This window comes from Ascaphus truei, chromosome 1, assembly GCF_040206685.1.
Source record: "Ascaphus truei isolate aAscTru1 chromosome 1, aAscTru1.hap1, whole genome shotgun sequence".
Classification (NCBI taxonomy): Eukaryota; Metazoa; Chordata; class Amphibia; order Anura; family Ascaphidae; genus Ascaphus; species Ascaphus truei.
This window is the reverse complement of record NC_134483.1, coordinates 496,070,555-496,092,863: the sequence shown is the minus strand read 5'-3', so window position 1 is coordinate 496,092,863 and position 22,309 is coordinate 496,070,555. Positions and strand designations below refer to the sequence as shown.

General features: G+C 40.7%; 1 protein-coding gene across 14 annotated transcripts in view; it reads right to left on the bottom strand.

Annotated features, from left to right (window-relative positions):
• Positions 1-421: 421 nt before the first annotated feature.
• The window catches only part of PROM1 (prominin 1), a 158,494-nt gene continuing 136,606 nt past the window's right edge, over positions 422-22,309 (bottom strand). For 10 of the 14 annotated variants that reach the window (XR_012787800.1, XR_012787784.1, XR_012787790.1 and 7 more), the window contains 4 exons: positions 15,379-15,402; positions 11,593-11,696; positions 6,608-6,644; positions 422-2,450 (listed from right to left, as the gene is read on the bottom strand). Coding sequence is in view for 3 of the 14 variants with exons in the window: in XM_075569043.1 (XP_075425158.1) it covers positions 6,626-6,644; positions 15,379-15,402 (43 nt within the window). In the remaining 11 variants the exon portion in view is untranslated. Of the gene's footprint in view, positions 2,451-6,607; positions 6,645-11,592; positions 11,697-15,378; positions 15,403-15,435; positions 15,803-22,309 lie in introns of those variants that run through there. The other 4 variants (XR_012787789.1, XM_075569043.1, XM_075569065.1 and 1 more) reach the window with 4 other exon arrangements.

The following is a 22,309-nucleotide window of genomic DNA, read 5'->3' as shown; positions in this document are numbered from 1 at the left end:
CACACTGTCCACCTAACACCTTCTCTCGTGAAATTCAAATATCATCTGAATAATGCACCTGTTGAAGTAGTCCTGGATGACCACTACTCGCTAAACTACAGTCTCTTATACTGTACGTGCCATAAACAATGCCCTCAACTTTACTCCTATTGTTTCTGTTAGTCTCCCCACACGTCAATTAGATTGTAAGCTTATCAGGGCAGGGAATCCTCTCTCCTAAGGTTACATTGTTCTCTTCGTGCACATTTCCATCTATGTTATTATATTCCCTGTTTGTTAATGTATTGTAATAATGTCCGTGTAAGAGTAAAATGCTACGTACCTAGTGGGCACAATAAACACATCCACACAGTACATGCAGATTTTAGATGAAATTCACTACTTGGGTGAACCATCCGCTTTGAAAATTAAATCACACCAAAACGTTACCAGGTTTATTTTTATTGGGATTGTGTAATTAGCCTCAAATTACAGTAAAAATAGAAACTTTTTTTTTTTTTTTTTTAAATCTACAAATCCAAACCTTTATTTACAATATATGTAATGCAGGCCCATGCTTACGATGTGATGCTGTTGCCTAAGACACGGTACAGCAGGGGAGCTCAACTCCAGTTCTCAAGTCCCCCCCAACAGGTCAGGTTTTCACGATATTCCATCCTGTGCTGCGGCAGCGACTGATTGAGCCACCTGTGCTGAAGCAGGGACATCCTGAAAACCTGACCTTTGGGGGGGGGGGGGGAGAGGAGGCTTATGGACTGGAGTTGAGCACCGCTGCTTTACAGCATCAGAATCAGTCTTATGGAAAAGCACTGCTTAGTAAATATGGCCCTTGGTCTGCTCTAAGGCTGCGGCCACACTGCTGCTGAGCACACTCATGCTTGAGAGCGGTGACGTCACCAACTCCCCAAGCATGAGCGCAGGCTGTCCTGCATAATTTTTCAAGCGCAAGCAGGGGGGTGTGGATCGGGGTTAATTCTGTGCGTAATGTGTGTGTAATGTGTAATGTGTGTGTGTGTGTGTGTGTAATGTGTGTAATGTGTGTGTGTGTGTGTGGGGGGGGGGGGGCTGCATGTGTGTAAATGTGTGTCTGTGATCTGTGTGCATTGACTGCTGATGAGCACGCTTCAAAGTCAATTTTGATTTTTCTCCCCAAGCGCCAAGCTTGGGAGAGCGTACGTGCACACTCGCAAGCACGCGCTGCTTGAGCGTGGTCGTACCAATTGATTTTAATTGCAGTGAGCGCACTCGGCGGCAGTGTGGACGCAGTCCAAGCAATTTCTTTAATAAATAATACAGTGCAAATACTTAGTCTCCTTTTTTAATCACATTTATGGATGGCTTACGCATACGTACTGGAAGGAACACAAAACGTGCCCTGGCAGTAAATTCGGTGCTATTTGCTGGTGATCTTTTTCTAAATGGTAAAAGATGTGTAACACTTAAGAGCACAGCATTACTCAACCTCTTCTTTGCTGGAGCCAAGCACTGCGTTACTGGACTCTCCAACACTGAAATTGTAAATGCCATACAAATATGATGCACATGCTCAAATTAAGGAATAGAGATAAAAACCCAATAATTAACTGAATGCAAACACTTTGTACAAAAATAGCAACGCTTGTGCTTGTATTAAAAAGTTGCCATAATGACATGCTTTCTCCTGGTGGTTACCCATGTGGAAACTATGCATGTGCCAAGAATCAATAAATTTATGTTATGTCCAATTATAGAAGTAAAATCAGAAATACATATTTAAAATGCACTTATGGTTCAACATATTTACAGCCAAAGTATTATTAGTGCTGTTTTAAAAAGGACCTTTTTAGGTTGCATAAACAATTTTACAGGTTTGGGCATAACAATGTGACAGTTTAAAGACTCCCGTGATAACATGTGTGCCTGTGATTTATGAAATATCCTCAACCATACGATAGCATTTTTAGAATGCGCTACGAGCAAATGTCAAGATATTTGAAACCATATTTAGCAAATGAAGAAAGCACAATACATTTTATTAAACAATATGAACTTATGCTGACCCTACTTGTGAGTTTATTTGTGGGGAAGTTTTAGTTAATGATGCCTTTTACAGAAAACTAATATATCAAAATAAATAGTGAATATAATACAAAAGTCGTTGATACAAAAACTAGCACTAGTGTAAACACTTCTATAACCTCCTTGTCCTGCTATGCATTGCATACCTCCTCGCAGTGAAGGGGTGAAATATATTCTTAATACAATTATTCGCGGCATGTCCGAAATGTGTCAAGTCCCTATTGTGCTTGTGCTTGTTGTGGTGAAAGTGTTCAGCATGGGTGGAGTTCTCTGGAATTCATCACGTTATCCTAGATGCAGGTGAGTAATGTGCTATCCATACAAAGTAGGTTGCAGATTTCACAGTCTGGAGCAGCATCTTATCTTCACATACACAGCTTCAAATCCTGCACCTGAAAATAATGCGAGAAGAGGATTTAAAGAGACAGTTGGCATCTTCAAATATTATTTGATAAAGTTTAGATATAGAAAGTGACAGCTCCCAAGGTGGACTACCATGGAAACATCCCAATCCAGTAAAAGAATGATAAACGGCAAACGCTTTTATTTAAAAAAATATCGATTTTACCCACTGATCAATTCACTAATACATAAATTACATCAACCTTGTAAAACGTTGACATTTTTTTTTCATGTTCAATGAAGGTTTGCACATACTACAAAGATTCAAATGATCTTAAGCACCAATATTAGTATTTGTCTCTAAACGGAGTTTCCCAAACAATGGAAAATTGGAGAGAAAAAGAAGTCATAAAATGCATCACCATGACGTGTTTTTGGAAAAGCCATATTAACATATAATTTGCACCTACAGTGTACAAACGCGCACGTGAATGGCATGGTATTACATTGAAACCAGCGGGAAAACAGAAAGACAAAACAAACCAGGTGGATTTTTTGTTGTTGCCTTATACAGGGTCCAGAGGATGTGCCAATACAGACAACAATTGTGTATGGAAAAGCACCTCAGGCTGTTTTAGGTGGCCCCCTAAGAGAGTCTCCCCATCATGTTTCATTAGGAAAAGACAGACATTGCCACTTTTTGCTCTGGCTGCCTGATTGCGGTTTAGCAGTCTTCACTTCACCTCGGAATCTCTTAGGATCACAGCAACGTTGTTGCTGATGTTACTGCTGCCCTGATACTGGACTTGGTAAAATGATATGGACGTATAATAAAACTTTTCCACCTTCATACTCTGATTACATTGCTCTCATTCCTCCATTGCCGCATCCTTTGCCCTCACTGCTCCATCGCCGCATCCTTTGCCCTCACTGCTCCATCGCCGCATCCTTTGCCCTCACTGCTCCATCGCCGCATCCTTTGCCGTGCATCATACAAGGAGTTCACACTAAATGTGGAGCAATTTCAAACACTTTGGCTACTGAACATAGTCTTCTGCCAGACATAGAAGGGGCTCAATCCATGATGATATCGATGGAGGCTTCCCACTTCAACCCGTGGGAAGTAAGAAAGTGGTTTAAAAATGTTCAACAGTTAATATTCAGTTGCATACATTTTTATTGTCTTTCAGATAATCTACCGATATTGATCTGTGAGAGCACTAAACAATTAAATGAGCTTCTTTCTATATACAGTATACGTTGTTTCCTGGGCCGCCAACTGAGATCCTTGGGTCCAGGACAAACATATGAAGCTGGCCTTTCCCTCCAGTGAACTGGGCAGAGCGTATGAGCAGAAGGGGGCTGGGAGGATAAGGAGTTAATGGACCTGGGGCGGGGGCGGGGGGGGAGGGGGGAGGGGAGAGATATAAGGAGGTAATGGACCAGGGGGGCAGGGGAAATAAAGGAGGTAATGGGTCGATGGATATAAGGAAGTAATGGGTCAGTGGGAGGTATAAAGAGGTCCTGGGGGTGGAGGTAAGGGGGGTGTACTGGGCCTGGGGAGGGAGTAAAAGAGGTACTGGGGAAGCAGGTAATTGGTCAGGGAGCATAGTGTGCTTACCTGGGGCCCTCACATGGCCCTGCAAAATGAGAGCCTGTGGAATCCCTCCTTCTAGGTGGGCATCACCCAGCAAATGGGCAGGCCCTGCAAAGGGGGGCCTGGGGAAGGGGAGGACCCAACAGAGGTGGGGTCCTGGGGAGGGCCCTTCTTGCCTGCACAGGTGCATGCAAACTCTTGAGTCGCCGGCAGTGGGGGCAGGCCCTCTTGACTGACCAGACCTGGTACAGCAGTCCTGGCTGTCCCCCTGTAAGCGGCCCTTGTTGCTTCTTCCAACCAGAATGCTATTTGAGAGACTGTATTATTTTGTGTTAATATCGCAACACCAATAAAGAGTATATCGCTCACTAATAAGTGTAAATAGTGGGTATATGAAAATCTGATTTTGCCTAAAGTATCAAAGTAGATACCGGGTGCTAACTATGTGCTGGATTGAAATGTATTTTCAAAATAGAGAAAGGATTGCGTTGAAAACCTGTCTCTAGCAAGAAGCACATAAGTGGTGCACACCTAGGCTGTTAAAACTTAACATTTATTTATGCCATAATTAATATAAAGTTACACATGCAAATTTTTTGCATGTGTAACTTTATATTAATTATGGCATAAATAAATGTTAAGTTTTAACAGCCTAGGTGTGCACCACTAATGTGCTTCTTGCTAGAGACAGGTTTTCAACACAAGCCTCACTCTATTTTGAAAATACATTATTTTGTGTTAAGTCAGTGGCTGACGATGTTGTCTGACAGCGGGAATATTTTTAACTTCTAGACCATAATGATGGGCAAATGTGTCAAAATTGAAGCGACAATTTTTGTGCAGGTTTTTGAACAAAATTTGATCCGCAGACAGATATTTACAGTCTGTTTGGATAGTAAAAAATATGGACAAATGTTTCAGAAACTACCATAGTCCTCCGATGCGCCCAGAAATTTCAGACCCTGAAATATGGATTTTATGGGGCCTAAAAAAAAAGAAAAGAAAAGATGAAGAGCACACCTGAGATACTTCCTAATAGGATATGCAATGTAAATTATCTCTCAAACCCATATTTCAGGGTCTGAAACTTCTAGGCAAATCCAATGTATAAACATTCACAATCAAATGTGCCATGTCAGCCAGTGATATTGCATACACATGAAGATAGGCGAATGTCACTTCTTAAACACGAGCCACCAATATCCGTGGCTGCAAAGCAATGTCATATTCGCGGCGAATGTTCGCGAAAGATGTGCCTCTTCTCTACTCTTCCGTCACCATGTATTATCCTGCAAATGTTAAGTGCTACTGGGAGAATATGTTTCTCTCCAATTGTGTAAGGCTTGTTCTTCTTAGCAATGTGGTGTAGTACGCAACGTATTCTTTTTAAGCACTTGCAAGGGTGGATACCATATTGTTCATTGTGTTCCTTTTAGTTGACTAATTCCTTATAGCCTTCGTTAGATAGCAAGTTTCTCTTTCTAAAAGGGGACTTAAATTTGTTGGATACTGGCTATTGTTTACCAACGTTACTCCACACACTATATATTGAGACCCAATTGAGACCCAATTTCTCTGGCAAATCCACTTGGAATTGAAACCAAAACCAAAACCAAAATCCAAATACGCTTCATCAGATTTTTCAACTTCAGCTGTTTCGGCTTCTGCCTTTCGTTGCGGAACGCTAGAATCATTCGGCAATCAGAACCGATTCATCTTTTACCATGTGACAAAATATCAAACTCGGCACCGGTATAAGCACTGCCCAACTGTGCATTGTAACAGGACATACAATATACTAAACCAGAAGGTTAGAAAGGTGGTTGTCGCTTCATACCTCCCCCAGAACATTCCTACACACCCACCAACATCGGAGCACTTCACAGTTTGAAAGACTGAAAAATACACATTATATTTTCCACTGTGAAGAAACAGCTACATTTGCCTATAAGGGACATCAATATAAATACAATTCACCCAATTTGTTGATTTAGTAACATCAGCGGAGACAAAAATCCCCAAATTGTTTAGGAGACACTGGAGGTTATTCACTAACCTGCAATCTGATCACTAGTCGCAGAAACGCCCATTCAAGTCAATAGGAGTTCCCGTGTTACGGCACGATCAATGTTTAATGAATGACCCCCTTTGTGTATTAGCTTCGGTTTTACTTTTCTTGCAAGTAATGATACCCATTAAAAGGACAAACATAAGGGTTTCTTCATAGCCATATCGAGAGGCAAGATATCCAGCATCCTCATGTCTTTCGATATTTTAAGAAGAGACCCGTCAATAGTTAAAAGCACCACTGCCTGCAAGATAATCTACAATTCTCTAGGACTGATATAGCAAATTAAAAACTTTGTACAACAAATGAAAGACTAATTCTAAGAAAGCACACAGTGACCCTTATTCTATATAGGCCGAAAAGTGACTGTTCAGGCAAAAATCACCATTCACTTCAATGGTGATTTTCACCCGAACGACTGTTTCAGCAGATCTAGAAGAAGGCCCATATGCTCTATCCCTTTAGTGCTGGAGATCTTTGCGAAAGGAGATATTGTTTATTTGATGTAGGCGTAATATACATATATATTTTAATTTGCTTACCACTTTTTCCAGCGTCTTCTACCACTGCTCAATAGCGCTGCAAAAAGAAAAAAAGGGAAAAAACTTAATATTGCAAAAAAATAAATTCTGTGCATCCCAGATGAATATACTGTATTATGCACACAACTTAATTTGCCGTTTTATTCCTTCATTACAACATGAGACAGAAGGATGGTGAAGATTAAATTGATGATTACAAAAACTATTAGGCAGCATATGCACTATGTGGTGTCTCCAATGATGTCAACAAAATGCTGTCGCCGGGTTTCATTATGTATAACTGGAATTTAGCACAATGCCAAAGCAATATAAATGTAGTGTCAGCACTTCCATCTTAAATAGGTTTATAAATACCGAACTGCTCTAAAGGTTTCAACTGTATACAGCAGGGGTGGGGAACGTCCGGCCCGCGGGCCGTATAAGTCCCGCAAAATCATTTTGTCCGGCCCCCGTGAGTCAGGGGGCCCGGGCCGCACGGTCCCCCTGCCATTCGATAAATCCCATCGCCCGCTTACCGCGCTCGCGATGCGCCTGCAAGAAAGGAGGGGAAAAAACAAAACCTCCCCCTCTCCTGATTGGCTGCCGCGTGTTGGCACGCTACCAAGATTTGTTTTTTTTGGCCCACAGCAAGCTCTATACGCGCTTGCAAAGCGAGGCCCGCCTCTTCCTGCATGGAGCACGTGGTGAGTCTGCTCCATGCCTCCCTTGCTTCCCCCTTGCCCCAATTCCCCCCCCCGGCGCACATCCAGAGCAGCAGCAGCCGCCGGAGTAGGAGGGGAAGATGGCGACCTTCGAGGAGCTGATGCAGGACCCGAGTATCACCAGGGCGGCGTGGGTAAGCAGCGCTCGGGGGGGGGGGCGCTATAAGAGGAGTGGGGCTTGGGGCAGTGATTCCCAACCGGGCTCTCCCCCCATCGCTCTCCTCCTCCCTCCTAGGAGCTCATGTGCAGTCCTCGCTGCCTCCTGCCTGTGAGCTGAGGGGGAGGAGGGATGGGGGGGGATGGGTGTCATCTGTGGTGTCAGCTTCTCCTGTGAACTTTTCATGTGAGCTACCGGAGGTGTGGGGGGAGATGCTGCTTCTACTCAAAGTTGTGTGTGTGTGTGTCTGACTGACTGTGTGTGTGTGTGTGTGTGTCAGAGAGGGGGAGAGAGGATGGGGAAGGGAGAGGAGGGGGAGAGGTAGAGGAAGAAAGGAAGAGGAGCGAGACGGGAAGGAGAGGACAGAGGAGGGACAGGAGAGGTAGAGAGAGAAGGAGGGGGAGAGAGGAGAGAAGGGGAGAGAGGAGAGGGGATAGAAGAGAGAGGGGAGAGGAGAGAGAAGGAGGGAGACATGTAGAGGAGGAAAGGGGGAGGGGAGAGAGAATCAGGGAGAGGAGAGGGGGAGAGAGGTAGAGGGAGAAAGGAAGAGGAGAGAGGAGACAGAAGGAGGGAGAGAGGGGAGAGGAGAGAGAATGAGGGAGAGATGAAGTGGAGAGGGGGAGAGAGGTAGAGGAGAGAGATGTGGAGAGAGGAAGAGTGAGTCTGATAGAGCGGGTCTGAGAGCGCGGGTCTGAGAGTCAGAGAGAGTGGGTCTGAGAGTCAGAGAGAGTGGGTCTGAGAGTCTGAGAGAGTGGGTCTGAAAGTCTGAGAGAGTGGGTCTGAGAGTCTGAGAGAGTGGGTCTGAGAGTCAGAGAGTGGGTCTGAGAGTCAGAGAGTGGGTCTGAGAGTCTTGAAGAGTGGGTTTGAGAGTCTGAGAGTCTTGAGAGTGTGGGTCTGAGAGAGTGGGTCTGAGAGTCTCATTCCCCCCCCTGCACATTTCTCCCCGTGAGTGTGTGTGTGCATGCGTGTACAGACACCAACCCACAGTCAGTCATAGTCACCCACCACCCAAGTGTCAGTCAGTCAGTCACCCAAAGAGAAGCAGTTCCTGCCATCACATTAGTGGTGAGTTAATTAAATGTTTGATCAAATATAGCAGGCTAATTTTTAAGTTGATTATTTTGTATGGCCCTCGAATGATGTTATAAATATCCAAATGGCCCTTGGCAGAAAAAAGGTTCCCCACCCCTGGTATACATAGAGGTAGCAATTTAATTTCCATCAACAGCCCTTCAAGAATTAAGAAAATGATGTGGTAATTTTGTAGCTCTCCAAGTTCCTATAGGTGCCTTGGTTGAACCAATTATTAACCTATTTTGAATAGGCTTGTTGTAATTACCACTCTATGAGAATTGTTATCATTTGCTTAAGACCGCAACGATGGTATGTATTGCCAAAGTATAACCACTGCAGGCTTGGAAACTCGAGACCAATTTGTGCACAGACCTATATTATACAATCCAGTTACTATGAATTCCACATGAGGGTATCAAATCAATATCCGCCCATACTACCACCCACCTGAACAGCGTTCCAGAAGTTCTACAGGAGCCCCCTCTCTCTTCCCTCCCCCATGGCCTTACCTGTGCAGCGGGATGTGCGGGTCCTTGCCCGGCGGCAGTGGAAACACACTCCTAGCTGTCCTAACACAGACGTTTGGCTCGACGTCCACAAATCGCCGCCTGGGTGGGCTCCCACCGCCAGGTATTGCCCCACTGCACAGGTAGAACGTAGCGGGGGAGGGGAGAGCGGGGCAAGAAAACAGAGGGGGAGGGGAGTGGTTCCCTGCACCGGGACCCATCGTTGAGTGGTTCCAGCCCTATTTCTACCTTAGACTTAATGGGTAGGAAATGCTGGTCTTATAATTAAAAAAAAGATGATAAAAACATGGAGATGTGGTAAAAGTTCCCCCATTCCACAGTAATGGAAAACAAAATCTGTAATATCTCACAAGCCCAAAGCATAAAACCAACAATAAACATCGCTGCATAAAAATGTGATCATCAACTATGAAACTACTTTCAATGTTGAAACAGAACCGACACAGATACCCTATAGAAATAATTTATAACAGTATCATTTCTCGGACATATCCAGTTAGCTCCTGATACAGTGCATCCATTGACACCACATATCAAATTAGTGATATCTTCATAGAAGGCTAGTATTAGATGTAGTAAATGGGTTTTATTTCTTCGCTTGAGCCTCTGCCAAAGACGAGCATCAGGTTAAATATTAACGGCTTTACATTGTGTGGGAAATATTCTCAACAATCCTGCCCCGATTAGAAAATATTAACACAAACGTAAACAGGTGTTGAAATGTCAATAAACAGAGGATTTATTAATTATCATGTAATGTTAATTCATATAAGGGGGTAATGGGTCAGGGAGCATAGTGGACAGAGACATGTGGGCTTATCTGGGGCCCTCGGATGGGCCTGCTGGTGAATAGGAGGCCCGTATAAGGAGAGCCACAGGAATCTCCCCTTCCAGATGGACATCGGCCAGCAAAGGGGAGGGCCCTATAGGTCTGCGGGGGGTGGTGCCTGGGGAAGGGTAGGGCATAAACTGTAGGGTCACCATAAGGGCTTGGGACAGCAGTCCCAGCTGTCTGCCCCTGTCGGTGGCCCTGACAACTCTACAAAAAGAAAATATTCATCCCTGGCCGCCCTAGTTTTTCCCTTCTTAAAAGGGTACAGCAGCCATGGTCTGCCAGACCGCTTCTACATGCATCCGAGGAAACATAGGGTCACACTACATGTGTATGGCAAGTCTCGCCCACAATAAATAATCACGTGGAAGGGTGTCCAATTAAAAGTACTGTAGTGCACTAAAGTTCATTAAAAATTTTTTTATCTACTTCCATTAAAACAATTTCAGTGTTACGGTTGGTTGCAATTTTTGCTCTACCTAAATCCCCGCTTATCGGCACTTCTGATTGAAGGCAGTGACATCTACAGACGGCAATTTCAGCTTCATCTGACTATCCTGCCATGCTATTCAATCCCAGGTAACAGGGATTTAAAGGGACAGTTCCCACTACATATTTATTTTTTGATACATATTTCTTCCACACACTGTATAAGTAGGCCATCTGTTTTTAGCTTTACTTGTTTCCCTTCTTACTGAATTAATATTACAGCTAAACCTCCATCACTTAGGCTTCATCCTCCGGTGGCTGCGTGTGTGATGGCGTGCGCAGCGCATACAAAGTACGTCAATCTATGGGGGCGGCCCCAGTAGCTGCCTGCACAATCTCAATGCGCGATCGCCTTTGCCGTGTGACATCATGGCCGCGCCCCCACCACGTGTTCCCTGAAGGCCATCAGGTCGCGCTGATGCAGGAAACGAGCGCTGCCAGGCACCTCGTCACGCGCGCACTGGGAACGTAACCTCAGTGACATTAGTAGACCTCACAGAACCTTATCTGAAAATATTAGGACACAGAAAGACCCAGAAGAAGGGGCAAAAGGACCACACTAATATGCACGCTTTGCAGATATTCTCACATTTCTGGCAATAATAGCCCATTAATGGATACCTCCTAAAAGGTCAATAACATAGCCAAAGAGGGAAAGATAAAATAAACAAAATTAAAACTTTTATTGCATCAAGTCTATCACACAAATAAAAAAATTAGGATAAGCAATTTTTTCTGATAAGGTCCTTTGTAATCTGTATGCAAATACAGCTCTGTGCTGCCTGGTGGAGTGCAGAAAGTGAAAATAAACAGCAAGAGAAGCCATGTGTACACCCACCTGCAGGCTTCTGGTCTTTCTAAATAAAACAAATGAAGTACAAAAACTGCTAGGAAAAAAATAAGGTATTCACATGAAGCTCACTTTCAATATCGGTCAAATTGGACATGGAAAGCTTGCAGGAGCCTGGAAGGGAGTGGAAGGATTCCTTTCAAAAGTGAAGGGGGGGTGTTTATTTAAGATCGTTGAGAATAATTTTGCATACACTGCATTTTATTAGATACCTGCATACTGCACATACATAGGCACGCTGTAATGTTAATACTGCCGTTAGAAAATGAAACCATTAAGACATATAGTAGTTGTTAGTTAGAATATAGTATAGAAGAATAGGACGAGGTTAAGAGACAGTGAACAGTAATAATACCTTCACGCTCACAAACCACTGGATACAGTATATCTCATCAATCGTCTTGCCTTGGAGGGGCAGATGCTCGAGGAAATCTACCCAGAGTGTCATATGAAGACATGCTATTTATGTGGGGAAAGCCAGAATAGTGTTATTGTAAACAAAAGCTTCATGCATCTGTGCTTCTTTAACAGCTAACAAAAGTTGCGAATTTTCCCTGCTATTAGCTAGCTGTTTGATTTAGAAAAGCATGGAAATGGCAACATTAAAAAAACAAATAGTTATATATTTCAACGATATCACATTAAACCAATGCTGCATGTTGAAATAATGCAACTGCATCTTATTGCTCAATTTAATAAAACAGAAGGCTTTATTATGTTTTGTACATTAGCAATGGAACATGCGTGTTATAAAATTCTGGTGTGATAAAAAACACAACTGTGTAATTAGGGCCCCATAATGGGTCCAGATGACAATGCGACAAAATTAAATTCAGCATTGCCATAAGCAGACACGCACTGCTGTTCTTTCTTTAGATACTGTGTGTTTTGGAGTCATCACCAGAACAAAGAGTTACCATCATGTTTATGCTGTCAGGCTCATAACAATGAGCCAAAAAGCGTAACCAACATCATTTCAAAATAGTGGCTCTTATTCTAATTGTAAGTCTATTCAATCTATACTGATTTACTGAATATAAATATGGTATGTATATGTTTATTATATTTAATATTGAGGATAATATACCATGTTAGCTTTACAGTAGACACACTCCTGTATATGTTATTCCCAATAACATCTGCAATAGCAGGATATGTAATCAGTCACCGGGTTATACAAGTTACACGGGTCATCTTGTCATGGATTCCAAGTTGCAATAAAACATAAGTAACAGCAGAATTAAAAAAAACAGAGCACCTGCACTGGTACTTGGAAAAAAGACTGAAAGTGCATATGCCTTGAGGAAGTGCTTCTTGCACGAAACGCGTTGGTGGGGCGACACCTCGCTTTGTTTGTTTCTATGACCATTAAATTACTTATTTTTAAGGCATATGCACTCAGTTTTTTTTCCAAGTTCCAGTGATAATGCTCCCTTTTATTCTTCTGCTGTTAATTATCTAAATTTCTATACGCAAGCACACACAGGACCGAAGGATCGTTGGATCTGCGACAGGATGCTGCACTTACATGTGAGTCCTTTATTTGATACATTATCTTTATTTAATTCATTCACTGAAGATATAGTGGGAATTAATCTACATGTTGCCTATTTTGGATTGAACTTTGTGATACCTTTACATCTGTGCATGGTGAGGTTTTCCAGGCAAAAGTGTTTTCTACCATCATATCCTACGTCAAGATTATATTAATTAAGGGTCCTTTTTGTGGAATTTTTTTCACATTTCTTGTGTCTTTATAGCTCTTGGCACCAAACAATTTTTTATATTTTGCAATAAAACATTACCTAAAAATGATGTCTATAGCCTAGAACAGCGGTGCGCAAACTGGGGGGGCGCGCCACCCGAGGGGGGCGGGAGATGTGTCTGGGGGGGGGGGGGGGGGGCGCGGTCTGTTGCAGTGGTCCCGCGCTCCTCCCCAAGGCATTTAAATTAATGCCGGGGGATCGCGTTAGGCCTCAGCAACACTAACACTTAACAGGATTCAGACGCATCTCCATGGCAACGCAACGTCAAATGACGCCGCAGGGTCATGTGACGTGACCCCACTGGCGTCAAATGACGTCACGTGACCCCAGAGCATCATTTGAGGCTGCTGCCAGGTAGGAGAGGGGGCGCGAGACCGGGGGTGGCCAGGCAGGGGGGCGCAGCATCAAAAGTTTGCGGTCCCCTGGCCTAGAGACCAACTGTATCAACGAGCTTTTTGGATGTCACATCTGACTGTATGAAATATTGTGGATCTAAGTGAGGAGAATATCCGATAGTAACCAGTCTCCCCCATTGAGGTTAATGGAGCTGAGAAAAAAAAACAGCCATCTACTACACTGTCCCTTCAAAAGAAAAAAGTGACATAACCCTGTGTTATTGCTTCTAACTTGAAATTGTCAGGACATTAAATAGAATAATGTTGTATAGTATTTTGTGGTAACAATTACATTGAAATGTGCCCCTGGTACTATCACAGCCGTCATAACTCAAGAAATCCACCTAGCAGCAGCTCCTGAGATGGAGAAAGCAATGCAAAGTCTGTGATATAAGATGGTGCAATAAGATGGTGCAACATACATTTTACTGATTGAGTCACTCATACAATTAATTGCCTTTTCCCATTTAATTTTATTTTAGTGGGGGCTTAAAAAGGGAGTGTGGGTCTGTGCAGTGCACCTTCTATATTCCAACCTCTATTTCCAGGACGTGAATAAGATGCCAGCATTCCAGATCCGTGAGAAACCGCAGGCCAAGGGCCAAATGGTTATATACCACTAGCCATAGAGTTGGCCCACACCCTTGTGCCAAAGGGGTTTCAAAATATCATGGCAAAGTTATTTTTTTTGGCGGGGGGGAGGGGGTTAGAAGAAAGAGGCTGAATTTTTTTAAAATCTTGTTCAGAACACAATACCAAAAGCTTTGCTTACACAAACAAATAGTACCTACAAGTATTTGTAAGCTCTTTAATTTACCAAAATCATGCTAAACATATAATGAACTAACACATGCATTAGAGTAAAGCCTCAGTCCCACTTACAAAGAGAAGTTGGAAGAGCAAGAAGAAGCACTTCTCACTTATTAACACCGTATCCATCATTTGTATGATTTTCTTTAGCATTTGAAATATTGCAGTACATCAAACTAGAATGGATATCACAATTAAGTATATATAAACAAGGTGAGAAGGTGGTTAATAATGAAAGAGATCTACTTTGGACTAAGGAAGTTGGACTGAGGCCTTTAAATGTTCACTTCCAATTAATAAGTGGCAAATGTCATCGTCATTTTCCATTGATATATGTATGATTTTATCTACATAGCGCCATTAACGTACGCCGGGCTTTACAAAATTACAATACAAGTTAAATAAATTCAAACAATAGGGAAATAGTGCAACAGGTAAATTACAACACAAGGCGAAGGGAGACATAAATGAGAGGCTAAGGACACTAAAATAGATAATGCTCATAATAACGAATGCCACTGTAGTATATAAATGAGAAAATCATGCAAGCGACAGAAATCATGCATTGAATAAAGGTTTCTATATTCTATCACAGAAACGTATTATGAAGCATGCACTTTTAGACTTGCTTTACCTGGTCATAACAGGATTGGTAATACCATATAAATACTCATTATGATAACCATTATTACCATTTTCCAAACTGTAACAAAACAATTAAATGTAAAAAAAAATAAAAAATAAAGTGTGTATAATGGAACAAAAAGCATTTACAAAATGGTTACAACGGAAAGCTGGGAATTTAAAAAAAAAAAAATAAAAAAAAAAAGGACGTAAAAAAGTTGATATTTTAAGAATATTTTTTGCGACAACAAATACAATCACAATGTTGCATTTTAGTCGTTTTTAAAAGTGTCATGCACCAACAGCACTAATACTCGGTTGAAAATACAAATGGGTACTTAATTGTATGTAATAATCTAAAAGCGTGCATGTTATTGAAAAAGTATTGTGCCGTCGTAATGTATTATATTGTTTTTCAAATAAGCACCAGTTGACACTTGTTACAAAAAAAATATATATATATTTTTTAATTACAATATAATCCCTCCACCAGTAATATAGAAATACTAAGAAATAACAGATTAAAAAAAAAAAAAAAAGTCTTACTTTTTCAAGGAAACAGTTTCAACACTAAGATACAAAAAAAATGTTAAATTACTTTGATATACTAGAGAATGAGCCTCCGTTTTGGCATTCAAATACTGGAATAATCAAGCATTGCTGAGATAGTGTTGCATGGCGTGTAAGCTATGGAATGTGTGTATCCCCGTTGGTACCAGAAGGGCCAGGTGCACCCTGGGAAGGATGCACAGAGTTCCCACAGCAGCAATGAGACTTTTTTTACACGTGTTGTGCTCCAGTGAAATACAAATGATAGAAGGGAATTAAAAGGTCAAGGACAAAGAGTTACTGTAGTTTGGAAAGAGCATCAATCTAAAATCAACATGCTAAACAAATAGGTATGAAAACAAGAGCAAATGGTAAAAACAGTTATCATAAAGTAACGTGCCATGTCCCTGAGACAGAAATACTGTAGACGAGAAAGGAAAGGAAAGTCTAGTTAGGACACGTACACGTAGCTTTCTCCATATACAAATGATAATGCTATTTATCCACTGATGTAGATTGTAAGCTCCTCGGAGCAGGGACTCCTTCCTTAATGTTACTTTTACAGTATGTCTGAAGCACTTATTCCCATGATCTGTTATTTATATTTGTTATTTATATGACATGTATTACTACTGTGAAGCGCTATGTACATTTTATGGCGCTATACAAATAAAGACATACATACATACATACATACTGATGTGGGTGTGTATAATATATATACATACACGCGTTATGATTATATCTACCTACATATAGATATAGATATAGATATATATATTTAGAGAGAGAGAGAGAGAGAGAGAGAGAGAGAGCACACGTCCCATAGTGTAAAAAAGTACATTTAATATTAAAAAGATGACAAGGGGATTAAGGACACTCACAAAAGTAAAAGAATTTTAAGCAGTTTGTGATATAATCACCACCAACAGGGCAACAGTATGTGTATTTATACATACATATGGACATGTTTTTACATTTATTATTTATTATTATGTAACGGATTTTCTGGCCTGGCCTGACCCACCCAATCTCACATTGGCCCCTGTGGTCTAACCAGTCCCCATTACATGGTCGTGTCTGGTGGTGCACCTGTTGGCAACAGGACTCCTGAGTCTCCCGCATGATGTTGTGTGGGGAATGCCAACCCAGACAGGCAGCTGAGGTAGTGTGTGCGAGTCCTACCTATATCCAGTGCAGCGCCTCCACCTCATCAGGATCTCTGCGTCCGCAGGAAGATGTGACTGATGAGGAACTCCTCTGGGGTGCCTCCTCCTGTGCAAGAACTTCACACCCACACAGCAAGGATTTGTTTAACTTGAGCATCTTTATTGTAGTTGCGGTATGGGCTAGCTGCCCCTCGCAGTGATTGACTCAGCCGTACATCTCGGTGTGTGATCCCTTCAAAGGTACACCCTCCCAATGGAGTGGGATCCCCTCTCCCCTCAGGGAGATCACCCCTGTGCCAGGTCCCTGGACACAGTATGCCATTGATAGCTTGATGCTGATTGATATAGAATGGGGCCACTAGTTACAGCACTAGCGGGCCTCTATCCCCAGGTCTCAACGCAGACCTGCTCCTTACTTCAACACACTAACTTTGAGCAGTGCTGTGCCTTATATCTCTCAGGGGGCAGGCACATCTCTGATGTCACTAATGGTGGACTCAGAGTATGTAACCACTCCCATCCACACATAGGGCACCTCACCAGGGTGTGAGGGCAAACCTCCATGATTACTGCTGGCATCCCTATAACTTACCAGGCCTTACTGCCAGCAGGAGAGGAAACTGCAGTCCATTTTACAGCATGGCTACAATTATATAATTTTTATTATGATTTTTTGATTATAAATATTATAATTGAGGGTCCTTCATTGTTTGTGTATATGTATGTGTGGGACATGACTATATGTGTCCATTCGCATGTACATGCACACATATCTGTTAAGTATTTTATTATTGTGTGTCGCAATTATTATTTATTATTCATTTTTTTATATTTCTATCTTTATTTGTGAATTAGTTTGTTTATTTGAAATAGGATTTTAATTATTATTCTCTTGCGGTTTATATGCCTATTAATATACTGTAATTTGTGCAGCATTGTATAGTATATACAGGGACGGTTACGGGCGTTTCTATTGGCTAATCACCGGTGTCTTAGCTTTTCTGTATAGGCACTGACGATTGGCCTCTGGTTGCTCCTTTGACCACTCCCCTCTCTGTGGGTGTGCCTATAAAGACCGAGTCCTCCACCATGTTAGTACTCCCTTTGAAAAAGTCACTGTAGTGACGAAACGCGTCAGGGTACGTCACCACGACACTACGTCATCACGCAAGTGCGCACTTTACGGCCGGAGAGCGCATGGAGCTGAACTGAGGCTGACAACTTGAAATCGCATTACAAGCAGAGGCACGGCGTTTTCATTCATCTAAAACTGCTGGAGGTGAACGGATTGGAAATCGATCCACGGATGTGTTCCAGGACGGTGTTGCCCTGTTGGTGGTGATTATATCACAAACTGCTTAAAATTCTTTTACTTTTGTGAGTGTCCTTAATCCCCTTGTCCTCTTTTTAATATTAGATGTACTTTTTTACACTATGGGACGTGCGCTCTCTGTTCTTCTCTTTCTATAGATTTCTGCTGGAATTGGTTATTCCTTCTGAGAGCAGCTTTGGATCCCTGGCTATCATCTTGTTCCTAATTTGATTTTTTCTGGACTTGCACTAAGGGTTGGACTTACTACATTTTTGTTTTTCTTTTTTCCTGTTTGTCATATATGTTATCACTATTGTTGGCACGTTATACATTTTTTTAGATTTATACATTGTTGTTTATATATACATTTTTTTAGATTTATACATTGTTGTTTATATATATATATATATTTTTTTTTCTTTATTTTTATATTCTCTCTCTCTCTCTCTCTATATATATATCTATATATATCTATAGATATATATAGATATATATATAATATCTATATATATATATATAGATATATATATACTCACACACACTTGTCACTGCCGGGATGCTCAGCACTACTGTACATACAGAAGTTTCAAGCACAATGAGCTTTCAAAACTGGTTGATAATAAGTAAGTGTCTGGGTACATTAAAGCATTTCTTTCCTCTCCGGGGACTAAGAGAGCCACCGAAACTTCAGGCCCAAGTGTAAAAATCTATTGAATCTGCAAACAGAATTTGTAAATGGCACTAAAAGTTGCAGATTCACTTTTAACATAAACAACATTTTTAATAATGCTTTTAGATTGTTTTGTTTTTTAATAAAAGACCATGTATGACATTAACTGGAAAGATCTACTGCTAAAATGCTGTAGCTAGTGCAGAGTAAAAACAAGGATGAGGCCCAGTGATCTTCTCCAATGACCTTATAATAATAATAATAGCATGTTTTAAACATGGGACATATAAAACAAAAATAGTTAAGAACAATGGAAGGCCAGATCGTCACACTACAGCAGCGGGTAGAATGCCCACTCACCAGATGGTTGATTAAAACACGCGGTGGATAATTCGGAGAGTATCCCCTCTGCTGCACAAACAGCCACTGCTCCCGGTTGTCTCTGTCAGTGGAGAGCTGCACACGCCCGCCGGCGTGTGTGTGTGTGGTCTCTCTCTGCGCTCTGAGAAGGACGTGCTGATGTGCCTGGTTTAGCCACAGCAGATTCACTTATTGCTCGTCACAGAGCTTCGACTGGGATCAGCTGATTCGCCACCGGCTCCGGAAGGATAGAATGAAAATATATTGCTGCAGTATAAGTCTCAAATAGCCGCTCTACGCATTTCGAAAGCGTACTGCTTTCTTCCTCAGGGGTTATAGAAATCAAGTCCACAAATGTCTGCTATATAGGAGTCCATTAATTAATAAATTCATTACACCTGATAGTTCGTGCACATGCGCAGTGATCGATCTGAACATTCAGTGATCCTGCTGCAATATTGAATTCATGCGCAGTACTAGATTGTGTTACTGTTAGTAGCGATCTCTGCTGGAATACATACTTACAAAACATAGCTACACTAAAACAAAACGAATACTAAAGAAAGAAGATTGAAAATAGATAATACAAGTGATACCATGTGTGTAGTGAAAAGTAATAGTGTAATAATACCACTAGTAATGTTTGTAATATAATCTATAGGGAGTGAAAACCTAGGAATTATTATATATATAATCGTGTATCGAATATGAACTTAATTAATTATATATGACCTTCAAAACTAATTACTAATACATGTGTTAAGTGAGTGACATTACTTTTAATATATACTAAAATGTAATGGTGTATAATACTACATATGGTGAAATTAAATGGTGTGTATAATCATGAATTACTATCATGTGTGGACATATATTATGTATAACAATAAAACATACAGTATAACATTTAATGACATGTAATTGTAAAATCAAGGAATTATTTATATTAAATTTTTTTTTTATTGCACACACTTTTAAACAGTTATTCAAAGAACAATATGGATAAAGTACGAAATTTATCAATTGACCAGAAATGCCTTTAAATCAAAGTCCACGTTGAGGCCTAGTGGGGATAGAGTGCGGAGTTCATAAATCCAAAAGGATTCTCTCCTCCCCAGTAGGCTCACAACGTTACCTCCTCCTCTCCAATTGGGTGTAATGGTTTCTATCGCAATGCACTTTAATCCTATGGGGTTTTTGCCATGCACTTGAAGAAAATGATGCGATACATTATGTGTTATTAAACCTTTTTTTATATTATGTATGTGTTCGTATAGACGTCTTTTCACTGATCTGGTAGTCATACCCACATACTGCAGACCACAAGGACATTCAAGCAAATAAATTACATAAGAACTATTACATGTGATATGATTTTTAATGGTGTAATTTTTTGAAGTGTTATTAGATGAAAAATTAGTCTTTTTTGTGCTATATTTGCACGCTGTGCATCTGTTACACGGAAAATAACCTTTATTTGTGATGATATTACGTTGAATCGGTTGTAGTGATGGACAGCTCGGAGCTAACTTCTGACCTATATCTGGTGCTCTGGTAAATGTAATCCGTTTCAGCACGTGATAACTGTATACATACAAGCACATATTTTAAACCTGTACAATCAAACAACTACCTACATGCACACAGTCACCATAACCCTTCATGGGTTAAAAATATACCCAAATTTATCAGACTAAAAAGAAACAGCTCTAATGTAGAAACATGCCACACACAAGCGTAAGATCTTAAGCAAAAATTTATAGAAAGGAAATATTCCACCCAAGATCTAGACAGTATAATAACTGAAGTTGCAGCGATGGAGAGATCTAGTCTTCCGAAATATGAAAATAAAAATATCAATAAAACTGGTAATCTGGCTTTTATAACCCAATACAACCAAATGGCCCCCGACATACGGAGAATTTTTAAAAAACACTGGCCAATTCTTAAAAAAGACAAAGAACTAGAGGGTATACTGCCAGAATATCCACGGATTACATTTACCAGATATAGGTCAGAAGTTAGCTCCGAGCTGTCCATCACTACAACCGATTCAACGTAATATCATCACAAATAAAGGTTATTTTCCGTGTAACAGATGCACAGCGTGCAAATATAGCACAAAAAATACTAATTTTACATCTAATAACACTTCAAAAAATTACACCATTAAAAATCATATCACATGTAATAGTTCTTATGTAATTTATTTGCTTGAATGTCCTTGTGGTCTGCAGTATGTGGGTATGACTACCAGATCAGTGAAAAGACGTCTATACGAACACATACTGTATATAATATAAAAAAAGGTTTAATAACACATAATGTATCGCATCATTTTCTTCAAGTGCATGGCAAAAACCCCATAGGATTAAAGTGCATTGCGATAGAAACCATTACACCCAATTGGAGAGGAGGAGGTAACGTTGTGAGCCTACTGGGAAGGAGAGAATCCTTTTAGGATTTATGAACTCCGCACTCTATCCCCACTAGGCCTCAACGTGGACTTTGATTTAAAGGCATTTCTGGTCAATTGATAAATTTCGTACTTTATCCATATTGTTCTTTGAATAACTGTTTAAAAGTGTGTGCAATAAAAAAAAAATTTTATATAAATAATTCATTGATTTTACAATGTCATTAAATGTTATACTGTATGTTTTATTGTTATACATAATATATGTCCACACATGATAGTAATTCATGATTATACACACCATTTAATTTCACCATATGTAGTATTATACACCATTACATTTTAGTATATATTTAAAGTAATTCACTCACTTAACACATGTATTAGTAATTAGTTTTGAAGGTCATATATAATTAATTAAGTTCATATTCGATACACGATTATATATATAATAATTCCTAGGTTTTCACTCCCTATAGATTATATTACAAACACTACTAGTGGTATTATTACACTATTACTTTTCACTACACACATGGTATGTCTTGTATTATCTATTTTCAATCTTCTTTCTTTAGTATTCGTTTTGTTTTAGTGTAGCTATGTTTTGTAAGTATGTATTCCAGCAGAGATCGCTACTAACAGTAACACAATCTAGTACTGCGCATGAATTCAATATTGCAGCAGGATCACTGAATGTTCAGACCGATCACTGCGCATGTGCACGAACTATCAGGTGTAATGAATTTATTAATTAATGGACTCCTATATAGCGGACATTTGTGGACTTGATTTCTATAACCCCTGAGGAAGAAAGCAGTACGCTTTCGAAACGCGTAGGGTGGCTATTTGAGACTTATACTGCAGCAATATATTTTCATTCTATCCTTCCGGAGCCGGTGGCGAATCAGCTGATCCCAGTCGAAGCTCTGTGACGAGTAATAAGTGAATCTGCTGTGGCTAAACCGGGCACATCAGCACGTCCTTCTCAGAGCGCAGAG